The 24,793-nt window shown below is 43.2% G+C and overlaps 1 protein-coding gene across 2 annotated transcripts in view; it reads left to right on the forward strand.

The window, feature by feature from the left end:
* The first annotated feature begins 366 nt into the window (after positions 1–366).
* Ptger3 (prostaglandin E receptor 3) overlaps positions 367–24,793 on the forward strand; it is an 81,182-nt gene continuing 56,755 nt past the window's right edge. Inside the window, exon 1 of one of the 2 annotated variants that reach the window (XM_021158884.2) lies at positions 367–1,393. In XM_021158884.2, the coding sequence (XP_021014543.1) occupies positions 566–1,393 (828 nt within the window). In that variant the 5' untranslated portion in view covers positions 367–565. The remainder of the gene's footprint in view (positions 1,394–24,793) is intronic. The other variant, XM_021158885.2, reaches the window with a different exon arrangement.

Genomic DNA, 24,793 nt, shown 5'->3' on the forward strand with positions numbered 1-24,793 from the left:
CACAAGCTCATCCCTATTCTTTCCCAGATGTATATATCATATATGTATATATCATATGTATGTATGTATATATATTATATATATGATATATACATATCATATATGTATGTATATATATATCATATGTATATATATTATATATATATTAAATAAAACAAATTCAATGATAGTCAAACATGAGGAGAAATCAGCATTGCGATTCACGCAGCTACTAACATGTCAGATTTCGTCTTTTCTCCAGTGTCATGTAACCCAAAGGCTGTTGAGCACTTTACAGAGTCCCAGAGCTGGAGAGGCAGACCTAGGGGGCGCGGCGCCAGGTGATCCCAGCTCACACCGCCCTTCGCCTGCCTACTCGCAGCACCGCCCCTCGAGCTCCAAGGCGCGGGAGGAGCCTCGCGCGGCGTCGGGCGGCGCCTGTCCAGTCCCCGCAGCCTAGCGCGGGAGGTGGCGGGCGATGGAGAGCAGAGCTTGGGCTCCGGCTGTCCCCCAGCGCTCTCTGTGGCTATCCCGCAGCTGAGCCGGGAGGCTCCGGCCCCGTGCGCCCTACCGTGGCCCCGCCACTATGACCAGCATGTGGGCGCCGGAGCACTCTGCTGAAGCGCACAGCAACCTGTCAAGTGCTACCGACGACTGCGGCTCCGTGTCCGTGGCCTTCCCCATCACCATGATGGTCACTGGCTTCGTGGGCAACGCGCTGGCCATGCTGCTCGTGTCGCGCAGCTACCGGCGCCGCGAGAGCAAGCGCAAGAAGTCTTTCCTGCTGTGCATTGGCTGGCTGGCGCTCACCGACTTAGTGGGGCAGCTCCTGACCAGCCCGGTGGTCATCCTCGTGTACATGTCACAGCGACGCTGGGAGCAGCTCGACCCATCGGGGCGTCTGTGCACCTTCTTCGGGCTGACCATGACAGTGTTCGGGCTATCCTCGCTCCTGGTGGCCAGCGCCATGGCCGTGGAGCGCGCCCTGGCCATCCGTGCGCCGCACTGGTATGCCAGCCACATGAAGACTCGCGCCACGCGCGCGGTACTGCTGGGCGTGTGGCTGTCTGTGCTCGCCTTCGCGCTGCTGCCGGTGTTGGGCGTGGGCCGCTACAGCGTGCAGTGGCCGGGCACGTGGTGCTTCATCAGCACCGGGCCGGCGGGCAACGAGACAGACCCTGCGCGCGAGCCGGGCAGCGTGGCCTTTGCCTCCGCCTTCGCCTGCTTGGGCTTGCTGGCTCTGGTGGTGACCTTTGCCTGCAACCTGGCGACCATCAAAGCCCTGGTGTCCCGCTGTCGGGCCAAAGCCGCCGCCTCGCAGTCCAGCGCCCAGTGGGGCAGAATCACCACGGAGACGGCCATCCAGCTCATGGGGATCATGTGTGTGCTGTCCGTCTGTTGGTCGCCGCTATTGGTAAGTAGTTGGTAGAGTGGGGGCGTTTGTAGAGAACGGTAAATGTAGGGAAACTTTCTGGAAGTGACTAGCACCCGGAGTTCCTGCTGCTCATGCGGCCCCGGGTTGCAGCCTCCAGCCAAGAGCCTAAGCCGCTTGCGGAGCTTACAAGAGCTAGTCGAGTCGGTCCAGACTTGCCAGGCGCTTGTGAAGATACAAACAGCCTAGGCACAGAGGTAGGTAGACGCTGCTCAAGCCATTGCAGACTGATGTTTGCCCCTTGTGTTATGAGAAGAGATATGATGACAACTCTAGCTCAACCTGCGTTTTAGTTTTAATTCCGCTGAGATGGTTGGGCACCTGGGAGCCAGGCAGGTCCTACAGCTTCAGCCGCACAGCAACTAACCTTCTTGGCAAACTGTCTTTCTGTTGGCAGCGCTAAAGGTCAGGGAGGGTCAGGAAGGCACAGATGCCGCAGCCCCCTAAGAAGCCGGTAGTGTGTACACCAAAGTGGAGGACTCTCCAGTAACACGCACACGCACACGCCCTCCCACACACACGCGCACGCGCGCGCGCGCACACACACACACACACATCCTTTTGGAGGAGCGAATCGCAGATCTGTGCAATTCCAGAGACAGGAGGTAAGGGTTTCTCTGTCCTTGGCATCCTATCCATCACAGAACTACCCAGAGGAAGCCATGCTTCCGCATGCTCCCTATCCCCAACTCTCACATGGTGCTTTTGAGGGTTTTTTCTGTGGCACTTGTAGCTAGAAACTTCTGTGGATATGTGGATAAGTGTGGTTTGCTAATTCGCAAAGACTGGATGCTTACTTTGGGCTCACACAGCCTGGCTTAATGTGCAGAGTAGCATCCCCATGGTGCGGCACAGTTATTGACCATTGCAGACTCGATTCTCTCTCTCTCTCTCTCTCTCTCTCTCTCTCTCTCTCTCTCTCTCTCTCTCTCTCTCTCTCTCTCTCTCTTATTTACATATACAGTTCAGTGAGGTCAGCGACATATTGATGTGCCACATAAGGTTAATCTCCCTTCACCCTTCGAACGGTTATATGGTTCTTCTCTTTATCCACCCTCCTGAGTATGACAAGCCTTAGAGATCCCTGCGGTGACTAGCCTGGGGTTGTACAGACAGGACAGTGCTGCTGGGACCTAACTGCTCACAAGTGACTGAGTGGTCACTGTTCTCCAGGAGCTGGAGCACAGGCTGATGTCATCACCATGTTTATCAGAACCAGCACCAATTTTAGACATTTACTGCTGTGGTTGAGGAATGGGGTGTAGGTGGCCAAGCAGAGGGAAATGAAGCTCCCAGAGTAAACACTTCACTGAACCAGCATGGCTTTAGAGGCAAACAGTGTCCCAACATAGCACAACTGTCAGGAGTCCCGCCCTAGGATCCAGAGCATAAAGATGCCTGTAAAACACAAGAGTGGGGTAACTGCACGTTTGGATGATCCCAATTGGTTGCATTTTATCTAACACTTTATACAATAATTTCTCAATAAAACAGTTAAAATGAATTCAACATGAGGTTGTATCAGAGGAGAAATTTTGTTTCAAAATTGGCATTTTTGTTTATTTCTGCATGTGTGTGTACATGATCGAGAAAGAGAACGCACACATGGAGGTGTGCACATGTGCTGTTGATGACTTTCGCATGTGGGGCCTAGAGGCTGGGATTAAGTGTCTTCTTTGATCATGTTTCACCTTATGTATGAGGCAAGTTCTCTCACTGAAACCCAGAGCTTGAGCCGGGCGTGGTGGCGCATACCTTTAATCCCAGCACTTGGGAGGCAGAGGCAGGCAGATTTCTGAGTTCAAGGCCAGCCTGGTCTACAAAGTGAGTTCCAGGACAGCCTGGTATGATACACAGAGAAACCCTGTCTTGAAAAACAAAACAAAACAAAAACAAAACAAAACAAAACAAAACAAGAAACCCAGAGCTCTCTTACTGTGTTAGTTAAGCTGGCTGGCTTGCTGCAGGGATCTCCTATGCTTCCCATTCGTTCTGATTACAGGGTTTCTGTGGCCACTGCACTTACACAGCACTTTATCTAGGAGCAAGTGATCCAAACTCCGGTCCTCATAGTGTGACAAGTGCTTTACCAACAGAGCCTTCTTCACAGTTTGGGAATAGGCACATTTTTAAAAATGGTTGCAATTTCTTTGGTGTACCATCAAAACACATATCAGCAAGAACTGTAGTACAAACTTGACATTTCCATTAGAAAGACATGAACAAAGCCCTTTTCTTAGTAGGTAAAGAGGCTACAAGAGCCTCCTGACCTTTGTTTCCACCTGTAAATGTCAACATGAGAAATTGTCTTTGCACATTTTCTATGAGTAAAAATGTGGATTCTCTACTGTCTTTGGAGGAGTTAACATAGGATAGTGATGCATATTATGCTTGGCTGTAAATTTATCTTGTTTTGAAGTCTCTCTGATGATAAATGTTACTGCTACAAAAAAAAAAAAAGTTGTTCTCTTACACCTGTAAGAAAAGAATGGACACCTGTTCCACCTCACAAAATAAAGCACAGCTGCTGCCCCTTCCCGCCACACTCATTCCTAGGCAGAGCACCAAGGAGCTTTTCTCTCCTAGAAGCTTTGCTGATTACAAGATGTGAAGCTGTCAAGATGATGAAACCTGTAAGAAGGGTCCTACTGGGTAACTGAGCATTGTTTAGTCCACATTAAGTATCAAATTAACATGTTGTTGCCATCTGCCAGATGAGACAGCAACCCACTGACTTATGGTTGTTTTTTACCTTTCCTGAGCTGTGCCCAGCAAATAGTCCGGTTACTTGACATAACTGTCAGAATCTGAGACACCAGAGCCACTAGGATGCTGCTCAGACATGGCCAGGAAGACCTTTTGTGTTTGTGTAGCCTGGTGACCCAAAGAGTGGACGTAATTGACTGCAGCCACTAAGGAACAACAAATTCAAAGCTATCAATACTATGAAAGGTAGGGTCTGATGAGCAAGCAGCCTTGGGACTGGACGCAGCAGCCCTGGAAGTCTGTATTCAATTTCAAGTTAGCCACATCCCTGCTCATTTTCTTCACACGGGATATTTCAGTGGAGATGTATTTTAAATGGTGTTTGCTTTAATAAGACCCATGGTGTAGATAGGCTTGATAGATTATTTTAGGGGACAATATGATTATACAACATGTTAAAGAATTGTCCAATTGTCTCTGCCGGTAACTCTTGCTATGTTTGGGAAGGTGCTCAAGGGGAAATTACAATTCAAATATGCACCTTAGGATATTTGACTAAAACTTGTTTTATAAGGTGAGAGTATTCAGAATTCATTACATTTGTAGTTTGTTTTAATATAATATACTGTTTGGTTCTCGCCTTCCTCCCTCTGTTTTTTCTTTCTTTCATATTCTGAGCACTGGTGATAGAACAGAGGGCCATGTACTATAATTTGAACTCTACGTAGACTTAGACAAAAGCAGTCTAAGAGGAGCTGGAGAGTCAGTCTGCTCAGCAGTCAAGAGCACTGGCTGCCCTTGCAGAGGACCTGGGTTTGGTTTCTAGTACCTACATGACAGCTCTGAACTGTAACTCCAGTACCAGGGGATGCAACATTCTCTTCTGACATCTATGAGTATCAGGCATGCACATCCTACACAGACATACATGCAGGCAAAATGCACATACACATAAGAAAAAAATTTTTTTCAGAGCAATAGGACTTCCACACTTATGAGTGGAACAACTGAATAACCATAATACAAGGTAAGCTGGCAGTCATGCCTTTAACTCTCAGAGGAAAGCCCCCCGAAAGAGATCCCATGGCATGGCTTAACCTGGTTGCTGACTTCAGCATATCTAGAATCCCAGGCAGTGAGGAGAGTGTACACAGTGAATCAGAGGGATACACTTGTTATCACCTCAGCTTCCAACTTTCCTAGTTAGTCCCCTAGTGACAGAATGAAGCATCCCCCCTTGGGTGGCAGACATCAGAACCTTCTATATGAAAGTTGAAAAAACAGGTTGTTAGCAGGCTCTAGTGTGTGGCTATATACAGGCTGGAAAATGGTGAGGCTGGCTGCCACTTTATTTCTAGGTCAGTTTGTTGTTAGAATAGAGTGAGTGGGAAGACTGGGTAAGAAAGGGAAGAGTCTGCTACCTTGATGGTATACTACGTGCCCTTGCTACCCTCCACCCCCATTTAGCTGAGTCCTTTAAGGCTGTCAGCAGCACCCACAACACCAAAATTCAAGCCTGAGCTTGAATCCTATTAGAGCCAGAGTTAGGCCCAGGATATCTACCTCTGACTTTACTTTCAGTTTTGGTTGTAGTTTGCTTGTTACTTGCATTGCCTGGAAGTGGTGAATTCTAGCCTTAACCACAGCCTAGGAAATCTTGTGCCCTCTGATGTGCAACGCACAGAGATGGCTCTTCTGTGGGGATAGTACCTCAGGGTGCCTTCATATGGCAGAAGCACCATTCAGTGCCTCCACGTTTAAAATTTGGTCAAGGCAGGTTGGTCTATGCTGTGTACTGACAGGGCTGGCTTCATAAGTGGGAGTGGACACTTTTAATGAAATAGCTGGAGGCCATTATATCCTAAAGATGAATGAGATAAATCATAGCTGAAAGATGTAGACATTCTGAATTTGGGGTTTGTGAGAATTCAAATAATTCACTTCTTGAGCACTCGTGGTGGGGTCAGATGATCTGCAGAATAGCAGAATTGCGAGCCGCCATCCTTTCTTGTTGAACAGTTGCAAAGGTTAACCACATAGGACAAACACTCAGAAACGTGTATGGCATTGCATTTATAACAGCTTGTGGCTGCCTCATGGTGCTGCATGGTATTGTAGAACCATGTAGAGCTTAGCTTCCCTTGCCATCCCAGCTGCCCTCCAGGACAGAAAGAAGCCATTCATACTCTCAGCAGGTGCTGGGTTTTATAGCCACACCCAGTTCCACCTTAGGTCTCTATCCTGATTCAGAAGCCAATAGCTATCTCCTCTATCTTCCACAGTTCTTTGTCATGGAAGTAAGTGGGCAGCTTGGACTTTCTTCTCACCAGCCATGACTCTTGAGGGTCTCCAGAAAGGCTCTTAAACTCCCACTTTCTCTCAGAGATTCAGACTTTTATAAATAAAGGTGGGGAGGGGATTTTTCCCGAGTTCTCCTCCTAAGTGTATTACAGTAATGTAGGTACAATTGAAAAATGCAATCATTCATTCTTTCAAGATGAGGCAGGTAGACAGCATACAGCTTCTTCAGTGAGGGACAGCTTGAGAACTGTGACCCAAGAGTGCTGTTGTCTTCACAGAGAACCTGTACTCTCTTTTTCCACTTTGTACTCACCCCCCACCCGCAGCACTCCACACCCTTCTTGGATTGCTAAACCAGCCTCTGAGAGGCTGCCATTAAAAGAGCCTCTTTTCTCTCATTTGGTTTCATGTTCTGTCCTCAGCCGACTTCAGGCAAGTGCTTGGCACCTGTGGGAATATGTATGTGTATACACACACACACACACACACACACACACACAATCATGGAACAGGAATTAAAAATGCCATCCCATTTCACAGGATTGTAATGCAAAGCAAGATACATGCATGTGGAAAATAACAGGTGTGCAGGACTTGAAGCTTTCCTTCTGAGCCTGGCAAACTGGTAGCTCTCCTTCATAAAGGAACATTGCCACAATGCCTCACTGGATGACCTTTATCTTCTGACTTATAGGGCATTGTTTTTTGTTTTGTTTTGTTTTGTTTTTTTACAAACTGAAAAGAGGCAAGTCATGTTTTATGGCTTCACTGGCAAATCAAGCCGGAAAAATCTGGTGAGGAGTCTAACATTTCCAATTCTTATCCTTTCTGTTAAGCTTGCTGGGTTTCACTTCTCTCTCTTGCAGGGCAGGGGCAGCCAGGACCCTGTTCTCTGGTGCCTGGCCCTCACTTGTGAGAGCTGCTGGGCTCCTCATCTGCAGCCAGCATTCCATACTTCAGTAGTCCTTCTCTGAATGGGAGGTGAGCTTGGGCCTCCACTGCTCCCACATCTTGTTATTGTCAAGGCTTCTTTCCACACACAAAGCAGACTTCACTGAGAAGTGTGTGCTGTCTTTGTGTGCTTGGATGCTGCTGTAGGCCAGGTTCTTCTGCAGATTCCGTATAGACGGAGCCTGTAGAGTTAGCTGTACAAGTAGTCACAGACAGCAGGGCCAAACTGAGTCTCTACCACTGACTCAAATCCTAGAACTGAATTTGCATAAGTCTTAAATCAAACCACGTGTGGGGAGCTTGAGTTCTACTGTTTCTTGTGCTGACCAGGCACTGACAGCACTTGGAATGAAGATAGTACATTCTGTGGTGTGCCCAGATAGTACCCAGATGACAGCCAGGATTCTCAAGGATGAGTCTCAGCACTTACTCAAAGTCCACACACTGCTTCAGCAATGCACACTTTGGCAGTTATCTGAATGACTAAAAATCTAAGAATTAGAGTGGGTGAGATGGCTCAGCAGTTAAGAGCACTGACTGCTCTTCTGGAGGTCCTGAGTTCAAATCCCAGCAACCACATGGTGGCTCACAACCATCTGTAATGAGATCTGAAGACAGCTACAGTGTAGTTACATATAATAAATAAATAAAATCTGTTTTAAAAAATTTAAGAATTAAAGATGGGGACAGATGGAAACATGACGATTCACTACCCAATTCTGCAAGAAGAAAAAAAAAGTGGTTATTTATTTAGGTAAAAGCCATGTCAGACTTGGAAACCCATTATATTAGGCAATTACTGATTGGGGAAAAATACAGTTTTAAAAATATAACCTCTCATGTAGTATAGTGGTGGTGCATGCACGTAATTCCAGCACTTGGGAGGCGGAGACAGGCAGGTCTCTGAGTTTGAGGCCAGACTGGTCTACAGATCAAGTTCTATGACAGCCAGGGCTGCATAGAAAATCCTTGTCTTGAAAACAGCAAAAACAAACAAATAAATAAATAAATAGGTAGATAATCACCCTCTGTTGTTTCTGTAATATTTCTTAAATGTAATTTCATGTGATTGTCATCTTTCATGTGCCTTTCTAAACACTGAGTAAATTTCATAGTTAAGGATATATTAACTGTTGTTACTGAGTGAGTCATGAAAACTTGAAGCAGATATCTTGGCTCACACCTGAGATCCAAGCACTTGGGAGCAAGCAAGGGGGTTACTGTGAGTTCCAAACCATCCTGAGCTAAGGGAGAAAAAAATTAGGCTTTGTCAAAAAAATGGTAACAAAAACTCCATCAAAAGAAAATAAATATAAGAGAAAAGAGAGAAAAAGAAAGAAATAGAAAGGTTTTTTTGGGCGGGGTGGGGGGGGGAGAGAAAGGAGATACCCTTTTCAAGTTGAGAATGAGAGATTTATAACGTAAAACGATGCCTTGATGAGAATTCTCAAAATATCGACTGTCTTGGTGTATGAAATTCCCTGGTAGCTCTTATTGCCTGCTGCTTTACCTGGGCCAGCTTCCTGGCAGACCAAGGAGATTTCACACACACACACACACACACACACACACACACACACACACGTCCCCCAGGCCCCACTGCAGCCCCTAGGCCAGGGTGCAATAAAAGGGGCCCACAAAAGCACTCATCTGTTTCCTTTGTCACTTCTTGGAAGTCTGTGTTGCTCCTTCCTCATCATATCAGGAAGACTTGTTGGTTCTGACTTCCTGTGGCACTGAACAGATAAGTGTGTCCCTGCTGCAGATTAGTGAGGGTTCCATGGTGAGGGCATCTGGCACATGTCTGAAGGAGAAGTGCGGAAGTCCACATGTAATAGATACAACTGCATGTTCTCTTACCCAGGTGCTCTCTAAGTATTTACTAAGCACTTATTACCATCTTCCCACACTGATGGTTCTGGTGACACCCAGCCATGAGGCTGGTTCACGAATGCAAGGGTTAGGCAGCTGCACAGTTGGGGAGCATTATCATGTTGTATTCCTTGTGAAGACGTCATGGTGTTTGAGTGTGAATCCTGCCCAGCCTGTTCACAGCTATGGTGGTAATGGGTAGGAGCATCGTTTTCCTTCACCGAGCTTTTGGCAGACAGCCACACCTGTTCCTGTGATCCAGCCTAACCAGCCTTGCAGAGCTCTGAGTTATGTGATCTGAGGACTGACAGGGCCCTCAGGTCCAATGATAAAGAAAACACATCAGTTAGAGGAGCCTCTTTCCCCTCAAGAACTGCTGAAAACTATGAGAAAAAAAAATGCTCAACACAGCATTGGTGACAGGGAGGGTGGCAGCAGGAAACCAAGTGACCAAGGCCTGCAGCGGTCAAGTTGGACGGAAGTGGGAGGAGCCTTGGCAAGTGGCTGTGGAGTTAAGGAATAAGAATGTCCATGGCTTTCTGGGTAAGTTGTGTTGCCTCCTTGTAAACCAAGGGGTTCACATGAAATTCCAGAACTCAGGAAGAATATTCCAGAGAGAGATCAAAGAGCTGTTTTTCTTTACTACATGGTCTTCCTGAGTTCTGGAACGAACAAGCTGATGATAAAAAAAGAGACAGATCAAAATATTAAGTTTAAGATTTTGTAGTAATTGTATCTAAGAACTAGGAAATGCACACATTCTGAGAGTTTTTAGAAAGCATCTCAAATGTACTTCTCAATGACCACCAAAGGCCAAAAATAACTGGTTTGCCATGACTCTTACAGTTTAAAATAAGATTCTTCACACTTGGCTCAAATAAGTTAAAGACAGTTTGGTTGCCATTAAATCACAAGTGTTGACCAGACAAAGAAAGCAGAGCATCACAGGTCTCATTGGTGGCAGGGGTGAGAAGAAGTGGGGGTGGGGGTGAGGTGGAGTAAAACACTCACACCACTTTCTAGGAAGTGGAGTGTGGAAGAGTCCACCCTGCCCCCATTGTGCTATGACCCTAGACCATGATCCTCGGGCCTCTCCTGGAGTATAGAGATAGAAAGGTGGGTTATGTGGGGCTAGGAGATATTTCCACAGAAAGAATCCAAGTCAGCTCCATCCCACATTGAAGAAGACACTGAAAGTGGTTAAAGAAGCCCACTTCAAAACAGCTGGGTAAAGGGTTTCCTCATATTAAGGGGATCTGGGCCTGTCTTAAGATAAAGACTGCACTGTTTACTATATGTTAAGTAAATGGAGCATTTGACAGAAAGGTAGAAAGACCTGACAATGTGGGGTAGAAACACCAGCAGTTCCAGCAGCTGGATCCTTCTGCTACTAGACTTGAAGAGTTGTCCATTTGAGAAATATCCAAGGGAATGCACATTCCAGCCACCTTTAATAGACACCTCTTGGTTACTCTCCCAAACTGCTGCCTTGAAGACAACTGTTTCTGGTTGTAACAGGAAAAATCCAAGAGTGCTTCAGAGTGGAGTTTCCCTCTGAGAGAGGTGACCCAGACAAAGCCAGGGCTTCTCATTTTCTGTCCCTGCAGATGAGACTTTGGGAGAGTTCACTATCTCCATTTTCAAAGTGCATGGCTTTATTTTGCTCTCAAGGTTGGCACACACAAAGTTCCAGCACCTGACAGCCTCATGACCCTTAGGGAGCCCCTCCCCCACCCTGCTTCTGAGGGCTTTCCTGAGCTCCTGGCTAGAGGAGTGCTGAGGCTTACAGTTTACAGACATTCACACTGGTTGCATGTGAGTTACTGTGCCACAGCCTGGTAGACCAATCCCATGGACCTTGTGTTTGTAGAACTGTAGCCTGCACAGTGCGTCTCTAGAGAAACTTGAAGTTGTTAACAAAACTGATATTATTTTCCACAGCCACTTTTCATAAAATGAAGCTGAGAAGTGTTAGGAAGGTATCTATCTCGATACTGTGAATAAAGCCTAGCAATGTGGAGTGGAGGGGTGGAGGCTTCTTGGATTGAGCTCTCAGGAACAATGGCTCTGAAAGTCCTAGCTCAGCTGGGACCAGGAAGACCAGAAAGACCAAAGTGTAGTGATTCATCTTAATGGTCAACTTGACTAGATTTAGACTCTTGTACAAGACTAGGCCCAGAGGCTTTATCTCAGGTTGGTGGCTCTATCCAGTAGTCTGGAATCCTGAACTAAATGCAAAGGAGAAAAGGAGGAAGTGACTCGGTCTGGAGTGCTCACTTCCTGATGCCATGTATGCTCCTATCATGATGAACATGTCCTTATACCCTGAGTCAGACTGAACCTGTCCTGTCTTCAATTGCTTTTGTTGGGTGTAGTTTGTTACAGCAGCAAGAGTAACTAACACACAGGTGTTAGTCCATCACAGGGTCAGAGCTCTGGGCTGAGGGAATATACTCTTTCTTCCTGTATTCAAGAGGTAGAGTGAACTAGCATGGCTGGAGTGCCCACCCCTCTCCCCAAAAGGCATAGGATAGGTGGAGGGTACATACAAGTGCTTGTGAGCAGTTAGTTACCACACACTCTGTCCCAGAAAGCTGACTCTTACCAGACCTATCCACAAATGGCTTTCCCAACTCCCTGAGAGGGAGGTGGCTGCTTTAGTTCTAGCTCATAGGTGCTAAGTCTATGGGTTTTATTTTGTTTTGTTTTTATTTTTGGGTTTGGGGGGGGGGCGTAGGGGAGGTGTTCTTCTTCTGAGACCTGACTCAGAACAGTTCCTCAGAGACACACAGGCTAGCAAAGATTACTTACTCTGTCCTGAGACCCTTGTTCCTCCGTATAAGATCCAAACTGAGTGCATCTGTAATTGAGGCCTCCACAGAGGCTCCTCATTGCATTTGTGGTTAAACTAGCTCTCAGGGTCATCCACTTACTTCCAAATGGGGAGTGACCCATAAGTTCATATTCCATATAGCTCAAATAGGGATTGTCTGATTGCAAACAACAGAAGCTTATTGAAAACCACCTTAAGTAAAGATGACAAATGAGGGGCCAGGGCAAATGCCTGGCTCCAGTAAGAGCAGGGCTGTCAGTTGCTAAAGTGGCTGGAGACAGCTTTCTTCGTGTATCTCTGACTCTGGTAACCTGCCAAGTGTCCAAATCCCTAGTTCAGGCTCCGCTGAGAAGGAGCCAACCTCAGACATCATTGCTCAGCTTTGCTTACAGATTCAAGTTGCTAAGGTTATATTCACAGTCTGAAACTGGGGCTTTTTTTTCTTATTTTTTCACAGTAACATAATATTTAAGTGGCTACATCATCTTGAAGCACCATTTAATATCTGTGTGTATGCGTGTGTGTCTTTCTCTTCTGTTTTGCTCTTTCACAAGGAATGGCTAGAGATATTACACACACACACACACACACACAAGTCTCACTATCCTGCACCATCTTCAAAGATTTAATGTGAGTTTTCCAAAACTATGATGAAGAAATGCAACTTGGGGATCCTCTGGAAGTGAGTGGAGAGCCCATTCAAAGGCTGCAGAGAGACTCTAAATGCTTAAAACCGATCCTTCACTGCCTGCCATAGGGAGGACATCACCAAAGGAGAGAAGTTCTTGATTTTTCCACAAAAGGAAACTTGTAGTTTGTGTCACCTTGATAATTTGGTGGCTGTGCTAAGGCCAATGTTATGGGTGGCAGATTTTTTTTTTTAATTACTTAGAAATGGTTGCCTCCTCCAAGATTAGCCTGGATCCAGAAGTAAATTTCTTAGCATTAGCCTTTGTTCTACAAAAGACATGAGGAAAATTCTGAAGCCCTTTCCTCTGGCATCCACTTCTAATTAAATTATGCTATTAGTCAATGTCAGGAAACAGGGACATCTTCTGACTTCAGAGCCACCTCCTTAGACTTGGCTCTAGCAAGCGAATGGCAGAATCTTGGGGCAATGTGAGGTCAGGAGTCAGAGAGAAGCTGAAGGCACGTCTGCTGTTGGCCATGTAGGCTCCCTCATCAGAACATGTTTTCTGCATACTGCTGATATGCATGCATGCCTGAAGATTCGGGGCAGACTGTGTCACAGGAACAGCAGAAGCACCAGGCACCCTGCCTCTGTTTTTGGAATGGGGAAAAAGGAAATCTCCTAAAGGCTATTTATGAAAATAACAGTTATTTTCTCTCACTGAATCCATGCTCAGAAACATTAGCATGTAGTGTGCCTGTCTGTGAGCTGTGTGTTGGCTGGGGAAATGAACTAGCAGAGAACAGTGAAGAGAGGGAAGCAGGTACAAAGGACTCCTCCGGCTCGAGTACCTCCATGTCCGGCTTGAGAGAATTGCCCTTCATGGTATCTGATTTAACCTTCACAAAGACAGGTCCAGAGTTTCCATTTCCATGGTTTTCAGCCACATTCATTAAGTTTCAGATTACAGACCTTTCTGTAACAAATTCCAAGTAAACCAGGGGCTTTTATACACTCTGTCTTGTCTGGCTTTTTTTTTTTTTTTTTTGCTTTCAAATTATTTAGTCAAGAATAGTAATGTGAAATAAAATCACAAAATCTGTGCAGACCAACAAACCACCATGTTTACAGACTTCTGGAATATTGAACACTTTGATCATTGATTGGTATTCTTAGGAATACAGGATTTCAGGAACATATTTTGAAGATCCCTATAGAGGACAGTGAAAGTTTTATCTAACCGTAGTCTGTTAAAAGGTTCCATTTCCCTATGATACCTTGCAATGTAGAGAGACTTCGCTGTATAGGTGTGATGTGAGCTTCATCCAGTCTCCATGTGCTTTAGGCTTGGGACATGCACACAGTGACAAAGTCTTACTAGGCCAGAGTGTTTCAGCTGGTAGTCTCAAATATTCTTCTTACTAAGATATTGATAAAGCTGCTGGTTACTGGGCCCTTTGGTTAGTGGGAAGGTGTCTGGCTGTGGTCAGAATTAGAAAGGCTGCTTGACTCTTGCCATCTTCCAGCATGGAACAGCAGTTACATTTTATCACTGTCTTCTCTTATGGAGAAGAGAAACCGCCTCAGAAGAGGCCAGTGTGATCTCAGGGGCTGCAGCTCTGGATCAGTGCATGGTCTTTCTCCACCCTCTTAGCCACAGTAAGAAGCTTTTGGATTCTTTAATCAATGAGCCTTGGCTTTGGCCATGCTCATAGCCTACCTCCTTGTCCCATGCCTCTCTTGCACACTCACTTCATTCATGAAAAACTTGGATGTCCAAGAATAACAACTTCACACAGAAACAAAGGCTCTTCTTCTTCCAAAATTCTCCAAACTATCATTTGGTGTTTTGTTTTTGTTTTTGTTTGTGTGTGTGTGTGTGTTTCTTCTGTGGGCTTGACACTTTTCTAAACCAAGGAATGATTGACATGCCCTTTCCCTCTACTCCTTAGATGCAGGTGTTTTTACTTTGATGGTGAAGAGAGCTCCCTCCACTGGCCAGCACTTGTTTTAGAGAACCTGACCTATGCATGCTGTACACAGTCTCAGTTTGTCTGCCAACTATACCATGTACAGATGAAGAAACAGTTTTTGATATATTAAGGCACTTTTCCAGGTCACAAAGATAAGAAAAGGGAAAACTAGCCTTCAGATCAAATCTGCCTGGCTTTATTGCCTCTGCAATTAACAGACAAGCTGCATGGTCTCCCTCTCGTCAATATCCCTGTGTTTGTTTGACTCACTATAAAGTATAAGTTGCTTAAGAGTAGAGATTATGCATAATTGATGGTGTATCTGTGTCGCCACAATATACCCTGCATAAATGATCATTGAGTAAATGAAAAAGGGGGATTGTAATATACTGAAAGGAGACAAGTTTTGGAATCTAAGATTATCAGCAAATCCCCATTTAAAGTTTTATATGTACTAGTTAGTTTTTAATATTGGTATCTCTCCTGAAACATGATTGGTAGTAATGTCTTTATCTCTGTTTTCTTAACTAAACAACATGCTTTAAGGCCTACATCCTGTAAATGGTTTTTAGTGAACCAAAGTACAAGTTGTATTCCAAAGCAGTAACTCCATTTGTCTGTAATGAATGACTGTCCAGATGCCACACAAGATTCATGAACACTTTAACAACAATATTATACCTTCTTTTCTGCAGTGGTTAATATTGTTTCAATTTTGTTACATGTAATAGAAACTCTTAGGAAGACAAAAATACCTTTAGGATAGATAAGAGGGGGAGAAACAATGTTGCTTTTGTAATAGGACTTAATTAGAAGCAGCAGTGAACAATAGAAAACAGCTGTTCCACTCTTGGAATCCACAGAATGAACAATGAAAAAGGGGCTCTGGGGATTCAGTAACAACAGAGAAACAGTGAAAAGGTCGTATGGAGCATGGTGCTGGGAAGACACTGAGGAGAGTCACAGAATATTGCTCTCAGCATACGTGCTGGTTTAATACAATAAAGCACAACTCCAAGTCCAGATTCAGGGCATCTCCTGAGCTGGTGAACCCAAGGGCTTAGCATGGCCATTAGAAACTAAGGTTTGCCTGTTTTGAAGTTCAGTATCTGATTAATCCATGGCCTTCCTGTGGGCAGATGGTAACTAGCATAGGCTTCTCAGTTACCCTCCCCAACCTGAGGAATCTGTGCTGGAGCAATGGCTCATGGTACAAGAGCATCGCTGTGCAAGCTTGGGGATCTGAAGTCAGTTCCTCAGAACCCTGTAAAAGGCTGGGTGTGACTGTGTGCATGTGACCCCAGTGCTAGGGGTGGGGTTGAAAACATAAAGATGGCTGGGGCTTGCTGGACAGCAGCCAGGCTGAAATCGGCAAGCTTCAGGTACGAAGTACACACCCACGCCCATTCAAGCAATCCTAATTAAACTCTGTGGGTCATTAAAAAACTGATGTGAAATTAGGATCTAGACTTGTTGGTAAGAAGAAGGGCTCAGAATAAGGGGAGTGGGGCATTACAGAGAGCAATGGGGATGAAGACAATAAATTGCCTGGTGTGCATACATGAACTGTCAAAGAGTGGATTAAACTATTCTTTAAAGTTTCTAAATGATGATGGGTTCTTTCTTGTTTTCTTTTCCTCTTCTTTTTTTTTTTTAAAGAATTTATTTATTTCATTTATATGAGTACACTGTAGCTGTCTTCAGACACACCAGAAGAAGTCATCGGATCTCATTACAGATGGCTGTGAGCCACCATGTGGTTGCTGGGAATTGAACCCAGGACCTCTGGAAGAGCAAGCAGTCAGTGCTCTTAACCTCTGAGCCATCTCTCCAGCCACACCTCTTCTTTTTTTTAGACAGGGTCTCATTATGTATTCCTGACTATCCTGAAACTTGTTACATAGATTGACCGGACTGGCTTCTAACTCACAGAGACCTACCTGCCTCTACCTCTTGAGTGCTAGAATTCAAGGCATGAACTACCACAGCCAACCACTTAGAGAATTTTGTTGTTGTTTATTAACGTGTCATTCCTGATCTAAACACATTTCCATGGCCAGGATTCCAAAAAGCGGAATGTAAAACATTTCAATACATTTTAAAATCAATTACATGCTGAAATTAGCATTCAAGTACATCGAATAAAATGAAATAAAATTAAATATTTTTAGATCAAATCTGAGCTTATTTTTATTATTTGGAAATGGGTCTAATGGAAAGCTGAAATGTATAATACAGTTCACATTTGCTGCTTGAATTCTATTCCTACCCTGTAGTACTGCATTAGGCTGGTGTTCTTGTACTTCCGGTATTTTAACTGAGAAACTCTTTTAATGTGTCTCTTTAGACAAGCATCAAATTCTGCTTGAATGAGCTAAGATATGTCCATTTTCCCTGGTCCTGCAAAACCATTCCTGAAAATATCAACATTACAACTTATAGTGAATTCACCAAAAGCATTTTCCTTTTCCTTGAGATAATAGTGTGGATGATTTTGTAATTGTCTGCTTAAGCTCTGCCTTGGGAAGATAAGTACTGTGATGAGAATGGATTTCAGAGTTCATACTTGAGGGAGGGAGGGAGGGAGAGAGACAGAGAGAGAGAGAGAATATGAATTGAATGAATGAGAAAAAATGGACTCAGGTGATGGAATCTCTTTGCTTCCCTGGGAGCTAAGATTCTTAGGCAGTCAGAATTTGGGAGAGTAAGTATCTTCCTCATGTGCTTCCTTCTGTGACTCTGCTGTTGCTGCACAAAATGATTTTAATTCCCATGAACCAATGGACACAGACTCTCCAAGACAGCAAACATAGATGAAGAGTCACTGAGAGTGTTCATCGTCTCTAAAATAGAGCATGTTTAAGTCTTTCTCAAGTCTCTCAAACCTGGTATCCAGTTATTAAGTACTAACCATAATTTAGTGATGTTTAAAGTCATATTTTCTGAAAAACAAACAGGGTTTCCCATGCGTACCTGAAGTTTACTATTCATTATGAAAATATCAAATGTCAGTTGGCTCCCACCTGCCACCCAGGTAGTGACCAGAAGGAAATAGTAGCAGTAGGAACGTGGCAGCATAGAGGATGGTGGCTATAACAGGACCCTCAAGGGCTCATCATCCATTGTATGTCAACGCTCTTTCCTCCTCACTGCAGTTCATAAGCTGATGACAACGAAGACATGTTTGTGCATACAAATAACTAGCATAACAAAACAGCAACTAGCACATGAGACATACCCAAAGTCCATGACTGAGACTCAGTTTACCAAATGCTTTACCTGTGAGTGAAGTAGATTATAGAATAGACATCTTTGAGACTGGTATCACTAAATGACTGTCTTAATTCCTAATGTTCCAAAAAGGACAGGGCACTAAAAAAATACTTGTCAGCAGCTGTGATGTGGGTGAGAGGTCAATCGAATTCACAGAGCAAGAGAAGCACTAGAAACTGAATTCCCTTTTAGCATCAAGAGAAACCTCAGCCACTGAGACACTTCTACCCCTTAAGATGTGAGTCTGACCTTGAAGGATAACTCAATCCCTGCTTACTGTCAACAAGACTGGAGTTAATATGACCAAAGCTGGTAAATTCCATATGGGTGTGTTTGGTGTTAGGGAAAAGAATGACTTAACATGGTGTCTGGAAGTTCTGATGTCCTTGATGACTGTAAACAGGGATTGGCAGGAAGATTTGCAAGCCAGTTGGATTGTGAGGGTAGATACTGTGGTGTGACCACCCCTCTAAAATCCATGTTGCTATTGTTCACAGCATTCAGGTGGGATTAGAGGGGATGAGGTCTGAGGGGACCACCCTCCTGATGGATTAAAACTGTATCGTGTCATTAGCAAGTTCCTGATGAAAAAGACCAGGGCGACTGGTTTTCTCTCTGACTGGAATGGCTTTATTTGCCTTTCCACCATCTTCCCTAGATTTTAGTGCAATGCTCTTGAACATCCTAGGTCAAACCGCAGGCCAGAGGCTAGTGTTTATGAGTGGCTGTCTCAGTTACTCTTCTATTGCTGTGGTGAAACACCATGACCAAGGCAGATTATAAAAGGAAACTTGGGGGTTTGCTTACACTTTCAGAGTGTCAGCCCATGGTCACCATGGTAGGGAACATGGCAGCAAGCAAGTAGACATGGTGCTGGAGCAGTAGCTGAGAGCTCACAGCTGATCCACAAACAGAAGGCAGAGGGAGACTGGGCCTTCTGAGGTGGGGTTTTGAAACTTCAAAGCTCAGTGGCATACCTCCTCCAACAAGGCCACAGCTCCTAGTCCTCCCTGAACAGTTCCACAAATTAGGAGCCACACACTCAAACATATGAGCCTATGAGGTCTATTCATATTCAAACCACCACAACGACCCAAGATGTGTTATCCTATTATAAAAACAGAAAACAGAAGTGGTATGTTATTTCTCAGACTCTGTTGGGTGCATACTGATGTATGTGCATACATATGCATACATATGTGCTGTGATATTTGGGCTTGTTTGTGAGTAATGTGTGCTGTACTTGTGCACAATGCTCTTATGGTAGTGGAATGATGCTGACATGAAGTACTAGGATTTGATAGCGAGTATCCATACGAAGGATGGTATCATCCACAAGTTGTCTTCTGCTTTTTTGCTTGGGGCATATTTTTAAGGAAAATAATAATAAATAAATAGAAGATAGAAATTCTCCTAATGACTCAAGATGTTTTATTTTAGGCATATGCTTTTTTTTCTTGTTCTCCAGCCCCAACTTACCAGCTTCAAGTCACTAGCGTGGCTATGATTGAAATGCTAGAAATTTCTATTTAAAATTATGAGTGATAAGAAGAGGTGCTTATGGCCCATCTGAACCCTGGTGGAATTACACTCAGGAAGGAGGGAAGGAGGGAGGAGGAAAGGTAAGATCGGTTCTTAGATGCAAACTCCAGGCTCTTTACCACAAAATGAAGAACATACTCTGTGCCCACTATTGGCTATCATTCATTTAAAAATGTAAAGGTTTTTTTTTTTATCCTCAGAGTATTTTGTTGTTGTGTGAGTCCTTGCCATGGATACATGAAAAGGCTTCCAAACAGTGTGTTTTATTCTTTTTTTTTTTTTTGAAGGGNGCCAATGGATAACTCAAATAAAAAAATCTATCTTTTTTTTATTCATTTAAACGAATATTTTGTCATTGGCCACAATGATCCAATTTTTTTTTCATTTATTTATTCACTTTACATCTGGATAGCAGCACCCCCCCTCCTCTCAGACCCTGATCATACAATCCCTCCCCCTTCCTTTTCCTCTAAGAAGGAGACCCCCCTCCCCCGCTATCACCCACCCTGCACCTCACAAGTAGGCTCAGTTAGAGGAATGGAATCCACAGGTAGGCAATAGATTCAAGGACAGGCCAACTCCAGTTGGTGGACCTGCATGAAGACCAAGCTGCACAACTGCTACATATGTGGAGGGAGTCTATATCTAGCCCATGCTTACTCTTTTGTTGGTGGTTCAGTCTCTGGGAGCCCCGAAGCATTCATTGACTCTGTTGGATCCGCTTCAGGTTCAAAAATCCTTTCCCCAACTCTTCCACAAGAGCACCTGAGCTCTGTCTAATGTTTGGCTGTGGGGCTCTACATCTGTTTCCACTGGCTGCTTGGGGGAGCTCTCGGAGGACAGTTATGCCAGGATCCTGTCTGCATGCATAACAGAGTATCATTAATAGTGTCAGAGATTGGTTCATGCCTATGGGATGGGTCTCAAGTTGGGCCAGGCATTAGTTGGGCATTCCCTCCATCTTTGCTCCATTTTTGTCCCTTCATGTCTTGTAGGCAAGGCACATTTTGGGTCAAAGGTTTTGTGGGTGAGTTGGTGATCTTATCCCTCCACTGGGAATCCTGCCTGGCTGTAGGAGGTGGCTATTTCAAGCTTCATATCCCCAACTGCTAAGAGTATCAGCTAGTGTCATTATCATAGATTCCCTGGAACCTCCCCCTGTCCCAGGTCTCTGGCATGTCCTAGAGATGCCCCTCCCCCAAAATGATTTCCATTCTCTCTTCCCTGATCTCCCTAAACCTGATTCCCCCATCCCATTCCCCTCTCCATCCCCTCTCTCACCCAGTTCCCTTCCTCCACCTACCTCCAATAACTATTTTATTTCCCCTACTGAGTAAGAGTCAAGCATCTTTCCTTGGGCCCTTCTTGTTATTTGGTTTCTTTGGGTTTGTGGATTGTAGCACGTTTATGCTGTACTTTATGGCTCATATCCACTTATAAGTAAGTACATACATAAGTAAGTCCCTTTGGGTCTGGGTTACCTCACTCAGGATATTTTCTAGTTCTATCCATTTGTCTTCAAAGATAATGCTGCCCTTGTTATTAATAGCTGAGTACTATTCCATTGTGTAGATGATTTTCTTTATCCGTTCTTCAGTTGAGGGACATATAGGTTGTTAGGATATTTTTGGCTATAATGAATAGAGCCGCTATGAACATAGATGAGCAGATGTCCAGGTGGGATGGTAGAGAATCTTTTGGGTGTATGCCCAAAAGTGGTTTGGCTGGGTCTTGTTGGAGAACTATTTCCAATTTTCTGAGAAACCACCAAATTCATTTACAAAGTGGTTGTGCAATTTTCACTCCCACCAGCAATGGAGCTGTGTTCCCCTTGCTCCACATCCTAGCCAGCATGTACTATCCCTTGAGTACAAGGGATTTTTAATCTTAGCCATTCTGAAGGATATAAGGTGGAATCTCAGGGTTGTTTTGATCTCCATTTAATTTCCCTAGTGACTAAGGACATTGAACATTTCTCTAAGTGTTTCTCAGCCACTAGAGATTCCTCTGTTGAGAATTCTCTGTTTAGCTTTGTACCTCATTTTTTAATTGGTATATTTGGGTTGTTGGTGTCTAACTTCTAAAGTTCTTTATATATTGTGGATATTAGCCTTCTGTCAGATGTAAAGTTAGTGAAGACATTTTCCCAATCTGTGAGCTTCTGTTTTGTCCTATTGACAGTGCCCTTTGCCTTACAGAAGCTTTTCAGTTTCATGAGGTTCCATTTGTTAGTTGTTGATCTTATGGCCTAAGCTATGGGTGTTCATGAAGTTGTCTTCTATACCAATGCATTCTAGTCTATTCCCCCACTTTCTCTTTTATTAGATTTAGTGCATCTGGTTTTAGGTTGAGGTCTTTGATCCATTCAGACTTGAGTTTTGTACAGATGATAGATATGGATTTATTTGCATTCTTCTATATTCAGACTGCCAGCTAGACCAGCACCATTTTTTGAAGGTGCTTTCTTCTTTCTATTGTATGGTTTTGACTTCTTTGTCAAAAACTGAGTATCCATAGGTGTGCTGGTTTATTTTTGGGACTTTGATTTGATTCCATTGATCAACCTGTCTATTCCTCTACCAATACCATGCAGTTTTCATTACTATTGCTCTGAAGTACAGTTTGAAGTCAGGGATGGAACTACCAGAAATACTTTTATTGTACAGGATTGTTTTAGTTTTCCTGTTTTTTTTTTCTTTTTTCTATATGAGGTTGAGAATTGTTCTTTCAAGGCTTGTAAAAAATTGTGTTGTGATTTTGATGGGAATTGCATTAAATCTATAAATTGCTTTTGATAAGATGGCCATTTCCATTATGCTAATCCTACAGATCCATGAGCATGGGAGATCTTTTCATCTTCTGATATCTTCTTCAATTTCTTTCTTCAGAGACTTGAAGTTCTTGTTATATAGGTATTTCACTTGTTTGGTCAGAGTTATACCAAGATATTTTATATTATTTTGGGCTATTTGTGAAGGATATTGTCTCCCTAACTTCTTTCTCAACTTGTTTATCATTTTTATAAAAGAGGGCTACTGATTCCTTTGAGCTAATTTTATATTCAGCCACTTTGCTGAAGGTGTTTATCAGCTGTAGGAATTCTCTGGAAGAATTTTTGGGGTCACTTAATTATGCTATCCTACCATCAGTAAATAGAAACACTTTTATTTATTTATTTCCAATTTGTATCTCATTGGTCTCCTTTAGTTGTCTTATTAGTCTAGACAGGACTTCAAGTATTATATTGAAGAGATAGGGAGAGAATGGACAGGCTTGTCTTGTCCCTGATTTTAATGGAATTACACTAAGTTTCTCTCTATTTAATTTGATGTTGGCTATTGGCTTAGTGTATATTGCCTTTATTTCGTTTAGATATGCCCCTTGTACCACAGATTTCTACAAGACTTTTATCATTAAGGAATGCTGGGTTTTTTCAAAGGCTCCTTTAGTACCTAATGAGATAATCATGCGACTTTTTTCCTTTCAATTTGTTTATATGGTGGATTACATTTTTCATATATTCAATCACCTTTGCATCTCTGCAGTTTTATTTTGTCAGTATTTTATTGAATATTTTTGCATCAATATTCATAAGGGAAATTGGTCTGAAATTCTCTTTCTTTATTAAGTCTTTGTCTAGATTAGGTATTAGGGGGTGACTGTGGCCTCATAGAATAGGTTTGACAATGTTCCTTCTGATTTTATTTTGTGGAATAGTTTTAGGAGTATTGGTATTAGCTCTTCTTGAATGCCTGGTAGTTTTCTCTGCTAAAACCATCTGGTCCTGAGCTGCTGCTGCTGCTGCTGGTGGTGGTGGTGGTGGTGGTGGTTGGGAGACTTTTAATGACTGTTTCTATTTCCTTAGGGGTTATATGAATATTTATATAGTTTATCTGATCTTGATTTAACTTTGATAAGTGGTATCTGTTTAGAAAATTTATCCATTTCATTTAGATTTTCCAATTTTGTGGCTTTTGGAGTAAGACCTGATGATCCTTTGAATTTCCTCACTGTCCGTTGTTAGGTCTCCCTTTATATTTCTGATTTTGTTAATTTGGAATACTGTCTCTCTGCCTTTTAGTTAGTTTAGCTAAGGATTTGTCTTATCTTGTTGATTCTCTTAAAGAACCAGCTCTTGAGTTTGTTAGTTCCTTGTATTGTTCTCTTTGTTTCTAATTAATTGATTTTAGCCCCGAGTTTGATTATTTCCTGCCTTCTACTCCTCTTTAGTATGCTTCCTTTTGTTCTATAGCTTTCAGGTATACTTTTAAATTGTTAGTATGAGAGCTCTGTAATTTTTTATGAAATCACTCAGGGCTATGAACTTTCCTCTTAGCCCTACTTTCATTGTGTTCCATAAGTTTGGGTATATTGGTTCTCGTTTTCATTGAATTCTAAAATGTCTTTAATTTCTTTCTTTCCTCCCTGACCCAGTGGTTATTGAGTAGAGAGTTGTTCATTTTCCATGAGTTTGTAGACTTTCTGTTGTTTCTATTGCTGTTGAAGTCCAGCTTTAATCCATGGTGGTTTTACAGGATTCAATGTGTTATTTCAATTTTCTTGTATCTGTTGAGACTTACTTTGTGACTGAGTATATGGTCATATTTGGAGAGAGTTCCATGAGGTGCTGAGAAGAAGCTTGGATGAAATAATCTGTAGATATCTGTTAGGTTCATTTGATCATAACCTTTGTTAATGTCATTATTTCTCTGTCTAGTTTCTGTCTGGATGACATTGGTGTGAATGGGGTGTTGAAGTCTCCCACTGTTAATGTGTATGGTTCAATGTGTGATTTAAGATTTAATACTGTCTCTTTTATGAATATGGGTGCTGTTGCATTTGGTGCATAGATGTTCAGAATTGAGATGCCATCTTGGAATTTTTTCTTAGATGAACATGAAGTGTTGTGTGCAATATTTTTGGATTATTTTTGGTTGAAAGTTTTTTTTATTAGATATTAGAATGGCTTTTCCAGCTCACTTCTTGGGTCCATTTGCTTGGAAAGCCTTTTTCTGAACCTTTACTCTGAGGCACAGTCTATCTTTGTTGCTAAGGTGTGTTTATCGTATGTATTAGAATGATGGGTCTTGTTTTTTGACATCCTTTCTGTTAGCCTGTGTCTTTTTATTGGGAAATTGAATCCATTGGTGTTGAGAGATGTTAATGATCAATATTTGTTAATTTCTGTTTTGATGTTGATGGTTTTCTCTCTCTTCCTTCTCCCTCCCGCCTTTCTCTCTCTCTCTCTCTCTCTCTCTCTCTCTCTCTCTCTCTCTCTGTGTGTGTGTGTGTGTGTGTGT

The sequence above is a fragment of the Mus caroli genome, chromosome 3 (assembly GCF_900094665.2).
Source record: "Mus caroli chromosome 3, CAROLI_EIJ_v1.1, whole genome shotgun sequence".
Classification (NCBI taxonomy): Eukaryota; Metazoa; Chordata; class Mammalia; order Rodentia; family Muridae; genus Mus; species Mus caroli.